The 7,329-nt window shown below is 35.8% G+C and overlaps 1 protein-coding gene across 1 annotated transcript; it reads right to left on the reverse strand.

The window, feature by feature from the left end:
• Positions 1 to 2,443: 2,443 nt before the first annotated feature.
• Positions 2,444 to 6,871, reverse strand: LOC131052825 (cytochrome P450 750A1-like). Its single transcript, XM_057987450.2, has 3 exons — positions 6,533 to 6,871; positions 2,721 to 3,404; positions 2,444 to 2,590 (listed from the first exon to the last, which is right to left on the reverse strand). The coding sequence occupies exons 1-3, from the start codon at positions 6,869 to 6,871 to the stop codon at positions 2,444 to 2,446; spliced, it is 1,170 nt and encodes a 389-aa protein (XP_057843433.2).
• Between the last annotated feature and the right edge of the window lie 458 nt (positions 6,872 to 7,329).

A 7,329-nucleotide genomic window follows, 5' to 3' on the forward strand; every position in this document is an offset into this window, starting at 1 on the left:
TTCATAACTATATTGGAGAATCTGCAAAAAGGTTGGGACATCCACTTGAACTCATTGAAAAATTCTTATGCTGACATCTTCAAATTTTTGTGAATGTATAAGGTCTGTGTGTGCATGTGTAAATAGCATTTTTTATATCCAAAAATCTACCTTTTTCATTGATATCAAAGGGGGAGAGAAGATGTGTGAAAAATGTTGGTCTTAGAGGGAGATTCACAATTCTTTGATTCTTTTGAGTCCAATAGTTTGATTTTGGTTTTGATTTGACACTTAGTCATTTTTCACTAAGTGTTGCCATCAATGCCAAAGGGGGAGATTGTTGGTGAGAGGAATTCAGTTGATGATTAGATGTTGTCATTGATGGAAACTTGTGTCAGATTGAATTTTGAGTTAGATATCCAATCTATAGCTCATGATTCATTTATTCTGGAAGATTCCTTGAGGTTCTATGAGGTTCGGTAAGAAGAGCAGTGTATCCGATAGAGTATGCAATTTGGTGGTTAGCAGATTATTTTTTTTTAGCGTTTTTCTTTGTGGATATGGGAGATGTATTGTGGATACGAAGTTTACCTTATTCCTAGTTTGTGGTCTTTGGTGTTATGTTTAGTGTTGGTTTGAAGACCCGATAGACTATTCTTCTAGTAGACAGCGTTTTGGTGAAATAGCATGAAAACTTATGCAGATTGTATAGAGTGATTTTGATGGTTGTTTGTTTGTTCAAAGTCGATGGGCCAACATATGGGAAGCGTGTGGACATCTTGTCTTGGTCAGTTTAGTTGTTTTAAAGTTTATCTAAAAATCTAATATCCTTGAAATGTTATATCTCTATTCATTGGAATTTCTTGATAGAAATCATTACAATGCTTTTTAACTATAACCCAAAATTTGAAACAAAATGCAAAAGTGTTTATTCCCTACAAGTCCACCAAAATGATCATTTTAATAATTTTTTATGGATTAATTTCATAGTTTTTTTTGTTTTTTTTTAGAAAATTTATTTTTAAGGATGTAATCTTTTTACAATGTATGAATTCATACATGCATACATACATGTGCCTCCATTAAATGTGTTGTCAACAATAGAAAATATTCTTTTTATAACAGGAAAATGCATTTGATCTCAGATATTATTGAGACCCTAAATTTGAATAAACATTTTAATGTGCAAGCTCTTTATATTGTTGCAATCCAATAGAAACATAAGTGAACAATTTTAAGAAGATTGCAACAATACATTCATTACAATCTACCTCTTTTTATAGAGGTCTTTAGCACATGAATGCCAACTAAAAATAGAAAAACAAACATGTCTATTCATGTGCAACTACAATCAACTTTTTTATGCAAATTATATATTTAGAAAAGTATATCCTTAACTATTGTTCTTCCCATGCAAGTAGGAGAAATAAATAAAATTCTAATTTTATCTCATGCAATGGATTGCGGTTTAAACTACAATTGATCTCATGCATGTGGAGAAATTAGTATGCAATCAAATTGACAAGAATTCTTATTGAAAAATTGAATTGCATGACAGATATAGATGGATCACAAATTTACAAAAAAAACTCAAAAAAATTCATACCTAAGTCAAAGTCCCCTTGTGTAATAGTTGTGCAAGCTGATTCAAAAATGAGAGAAAAACAAAAATACATAATGCAAAGATATAAAATGATTAAATTGGTTCATGAAAGACTGTTCACTACTCAAGAACAATAGACAAATTTTAGATACATGCAATGCCTTGTACTTCTTTATATAATATTCATTTTATGAAAAAAAATAAAATAATATAAAGTGATTAAAAATGGTTCATGAAAGACCATTCGCTCTTCAAGAAAAATGAAGAGATTTTAGGTACGCGCATCGCCTTGCACTTCTGTACATAATATTTAGTTCAAACTGGATATATATGATGAACCCATATTCAACTGTATAACTCTCTACTAATACGTATAAACCTAGGAAAAACACGTTATCACTAGGATATTCAGTAGTGAGCTTCCATTTAGGGCAGGCAAACAGCGAATTTTTTCTGGGCACCGTTAATCCAAACTCTTCCAACATATCTACCTCGCTCTCCACACCCCAATCAAAGCAATGAATCAGCTGAACGAGTGCCAACTCACTAATAGAAAGAACCATGGTATTCCCAAGGCATCCTCTTCTTCCTGCTCCAAACGGCAGCAAATCGAAGTCCTGACCTTTCACATCCTTATTACTGCCCATGAACCGCTTGGGCTTAAACTGATGAGCATCTTCCGAAACGTTTTCATCCCTTCCAATCGCCCACACATTCACAAACACTCTCGTGTTTGGCGGAATGAAATATCCTCCCACGCAGCACCCTTCGATCGACTCTCCCGAAACGAGCAGAGGAAGTGGTGGATGAAGTCGAAGAGTTTCCTTCACCACGCATTTCAAGTACTCGAAGCTCATGACGTCACTTTCCTTTTACTCTGCGCTCTCTGCCCACTGTTGATTCCATCTCTTTCTGTGCTCGTGCCAGCGTTTCAGGATTCCTCAGCAATTCACTCATTGCCCACTCTACCAATGTCGAGGATGTTTCTATTCCCGCGTTTACCATATCCTGCACACACATAATTATATTTCCTCAAGCTTATTCTCGTTTCCCCCTGCTGTACTCAAAAGCAGAATAGTTTAAAACAATTTGTAATCAGATCTGGGAAAGCCAAGATGGCCTTGATTCTGAGACTTACCAAGCTCATGGCTTTGATGTCGACCCGTAATATTGTCTGGCCCTTCGTCTCGGCCATGCTGAGCATCAAGTCTACCATGTCTTTAACGTGATCCCCTTCCTGGGGTTTTCTCTCTCCCGATCTACGATTAATGTGCTCGTCGATTACATTTTCAGCAAATCCGTCGAATATTTTGTGAACCGCCTGCATGCGACGACGGATTCCTTGCATGTCGATCCAGTCAAGAGATGGAATAAAATCGCTAAGATTAAACGCACCGGCCACAGAAAACATCTCTTCAACCATTTGTCTGAAGCTATGGCCTCCATTCAAGTCATTGTCGGAGTACGTCCTGCTGGCAAACATTCTGCAGGTAATATTTTGTGTGAGGGAGGAGAGTCTCTTCTTCACATCCACACACTGCGCTCCGTGCCCGCGTTCCTGCCAGATGGACCCGATCATAGAAGACACTTCTTCCTCTGTCACAAATCTGAAAGACTCGGTTCTCTTTAACGTGAGTAGCTCAACTGTCAACAGCTTTCTCATCTGCCTCCATGATTCTCCATAAGGGCCAAAAGCAACGTATTTATAATCATTGTAACAGGCCCAAAGATGTGATTCATACGCACACACAATATTATTAGATAAGAAAAGAATATATATAGCATTAACTGATTCATCAGTTAAGAAGAAAACTATAGAAAACTAAACTACAGAAAGTTATAGAAAACTAAACTACAGAAAATTATAGAAAACTAAACTATAGAAAACTACTGCTAGTTTTAAAATAACTACTCTAAAATATCCCGTAGCATTAGTTAGCATTCCCCCCTTAATCCGAAGGGACATCTATCATGCCAAGTGGCAGTTGGAATCGTTCAAATTTTACATGGCCTAGTGCTTTGGTAAAGATATCAACAATTTGCTCTGCAGCAGAACAATGTTTCAAATGTATGGTTTTGGTCTCAACATGATGTCAAATGAAGTGATATTTAGTGTTGATATGCTTAGTTCGATCATGAAATCTTGGATTCTTGGCCAATTGAATTGCAGAATCGTTATCAACAAATAAAGACGTTGAAGTCATCTGTTTCTCCTCCAAGTCCTCAAGAATTTTCTTGAGCCACACAATTTCTTTGGTGGCTTGTGCTGCTGCTACATATTATGCTTCAGTAGTAGAGTCAACAGGAACTGTTTGTTTCTTTGATCTCTAGGTGACAACAGTTGATCCAAGAGTCATCAAATAACCAAAAGTAGACACCCCGTGTTCTTTGTCACCATCAAAATTAGAGTCAGAATAGCCAGTGAGATGAAAGTCTGATACCTTTGAATATTTGATGCTGAGAGTCTGGGTTCCTTTTAAATATTTTACCACTCATTGTGTTGCAATCCAATGCCCTTCACATGGTTTACGTATAAACCTAGACAAAATTCCTACTGCAAATGTAATGTTAGGACAAGTACTGGTGAGATAAATCAAACTTCCAACAAGTTGCCTGTACTTGGTTGGATCTTCGAAAGCCTCTCTGTCATTGGAAGAAATCTTCAAATTTTGCTCCATTGGAGTGGAAACATAATTACAATCTTGCATTCCAAATCTGCATAATAACTCTTCAATGTATTTCTTTTGAGAAATAAAAATGAACTTAGGATTCTGAATAACTTCAATCCCTAAGTAATAATGAAGTAAACCTAGGTCAGTCATATCAAAAAACTTTTTCAACTCTTTCTTAATGCAAACTATATAATCATCATTATTTCTTGTGATCAACAAATCATCAACATAAACAACTAGATATACAACCGACCTACCAACTTTATTGACAAATAGAGTTGCATCATCTAGATTGAAGTGCTTGTAGTTTAAGTTCAAGAAGTGCTCAATTAATTTTTCATACCACGTGTGTGGTGCTTGCTTCAAACCATACAAAGATTTTACCAATTTAGATACCTTTTGTTCCTGACCTTTCACAACAAAACCTTTAGGCTGCACCATATACACATCTTCTTTCAAATCACCATTCAAGAAGGTTGTCTTAACATGCATATGATGCATATGTCATCCTTTTTGTGTTGCTAAAGAAAACAGAGTTCGAATAGTGCCCCACTTTGTTGTAGGGGCAAAATTTTTTGTATAGTCAGCACCCTCTTTCTGAGCGTATCCTTTTGCTACAAGTCTTGCTTTATATTTGTCTAGTGACCCATCAACTTTATATTTATTCTTATATACCCACTTGCAACCAATAGGTTTGGTTCCAATTGGAGGGTTCACCAACCTCCAAGTTCCATTTTTAATGAGAGCATCATACTCTCTTTGCATTGCAGTTTTCCATGCATCACTAGTTGCTGCTTCTTGAAAGGAAGAAGGTTCATCAATAGCAGAAATGTTTGATTCAACATCATAAGAATTAAGATTTTCTTTATTTTGTTTGGCAGAACTTTTTGTCTTTGATTTACCATGCAAGATAAAATCATCATACCTTCTTGGAACTTTACTTGTTTGCATCGATCTACGTACTATTAGATCTGATACTTGCTTAGGTTCAAGAATCATTGAATCAATTTCTTCACAAACTAGTTCAACAACTATTCTAATTCTTCAGCATTGCTATCATCATTCGAACTATCCTCATTCGTTATATCCTCATTTTCTGGAACTTCCAAAGATTGACCTAGAAAAGGAACCCCCCCTTCAAGAGTTGGAATTGCATTATCACATTCATGATAGAATTTATGAGAGTGAAATCTATCAAGATGAGCAAGATGTGTGTTAATAGTAAGGTCATCTTTGTCAAATTCAAGAAATATAACATCTCTAGAAATAATAAACTTTTTGTTTTCTTCATCATACAATCGATAAGCTTTGGAAGTATTAGAATATCTCAAAAAAATGCATTTTCTACTTCTGGCATCCAATTTATTTCAAAGTTGTTTAGGAATCAAAGCATAACAGGTGGAAACCCAAAACTCTAAAATGCTTGACAGTTAGAAGATGGCCATGCCACATTTCATAAGGAGTCTTGTTTTGTAGTGCAACAGAAGGACTCCTATTCTTTATGTAGACAACACAAAGAACTGCTTCTCCCCAGAACATTAACTTAACATTCTTAAAAAACATTATAGATCTCACCATATTCAGTAGTGTCTTGTTCATACGTTCGGCCACACCATTTTATTGTGGGTTATAAGGGACAGTAGTCTGATGTTTAATACCATTGTCCTGCAAATATTTTTCAAAATCCTTAGATGTATACTCACCACCATTATCGGTTCTAAGGATTCCAATATTGAGTTGAGTCTCATTTTTAATCTACAAATGAAAATTTCAGAATGTATCAAAAGCTTGAGATTTTTCTTTTAATAAATAAACCCAACACATCCTTGTATAGTCATCAACAAAAGTCATTAAATATTAATTGCCATTTACTGATGGAACCGGCATGAGTGAATAAGGCTGGCATGGGCCCACACAAATCAGAGTGAATAAGGCCTAGCTTTCTAGAAGCGCGAAACATAGAGTCATAAAAAAGGTTGTTTACATAAAAAAGGTTGTTTACTATGTTTGCCTAAAATGCAAGAATCACATTGAAAAAGCTTTCTTGGAATTGTAGGAAGCCCTTGAATTCCTTGTTGTTTTATAAGTCTTAAGACTATCATAGCTAATGTGGCCAAATCTACGATGCCATAACAGGCTGGAAGAAAAATTACCGCTATGCTGAGAGAAATTTGCAATATGCTCGGTATTGGTGTAGCTCAACTGTCAACAGCTTTCTCATCTGCCTCCATGATTCTCAATAAGGGCCAAAAGCAACGTCTTTATGATCATAGCATACATATCTCCCAAATATGCTGTATGCTCTGGTCGCAAAGACCAAATCATGCGTTTTGAGAAATTCTTTTGCCATGGCAAGAGAAGACACCACAACAGTGGGGATGGAGCCCAAACGGAGAAACATAATGGATCCGTATTTCTTTGCCAGCTTGGTAAGAACCTGATGAGGAAGGGTTCCCAAGAGATGGAGATTTCCTATGAGACGCCATGGACGTGGCCCTGGAGGCAACTTCATTTTCCTTCCATCTCCCCTCAGCTTATGGACGAAGCAGTAGAAGAAGAAGAAAATCCCAAGTCCAATAGTCGCGAATCCATTCAGGGAGTAAATCAGGGATTCCATCTTATGAAAATGATCTTTTTATTGTCTACGATTTTCAGCAATCTGTTATAGATGATATGGGATTATCCTATATATTATGGAAGGTATCATATGAAATGCACAATCTTACTCCTGTTTGTGACTTCTCCATCATTAAACTAACTCCAAAATACACCACTGAAAAAATAAAAAGCTGCGAATCTGCAGTCAAAGGTAACCCACAAACCAACACTAGACTTTGTGTGCCTCGAAGAAAATAATGACAAGCATGATAGCGATTGCGTACCCAAAACAAACCAAAAAACTAAATTAAAAAGATATGAGAACGGAAGAAATGATTTCGAATAATGGCAAATAATATAAAAATAATAATAAATTTTCGATTCAGAATTTCAACGCACGTTATCCCATCAGATCTTGTAATTAATATAAAAAAAATAGTATTTCCAACATTATTTTCGAAACATGATGAAATAGTG

The sequence above is a fragment of the Cryptomeria japonica genome, chromosome 6 (assembly GCF_030272615.1).
Source record: "Cryptomeria japonica chromosome 6, Sugi_1.0, whole genome shotgun sequence".
Lineage (NCBI taxonomy): Eukaryota > Viridiplantae > Streptophyta > Pinopsida > Cupressales > Cupressaceae > Cryptomeria > Cryptomeria japonica.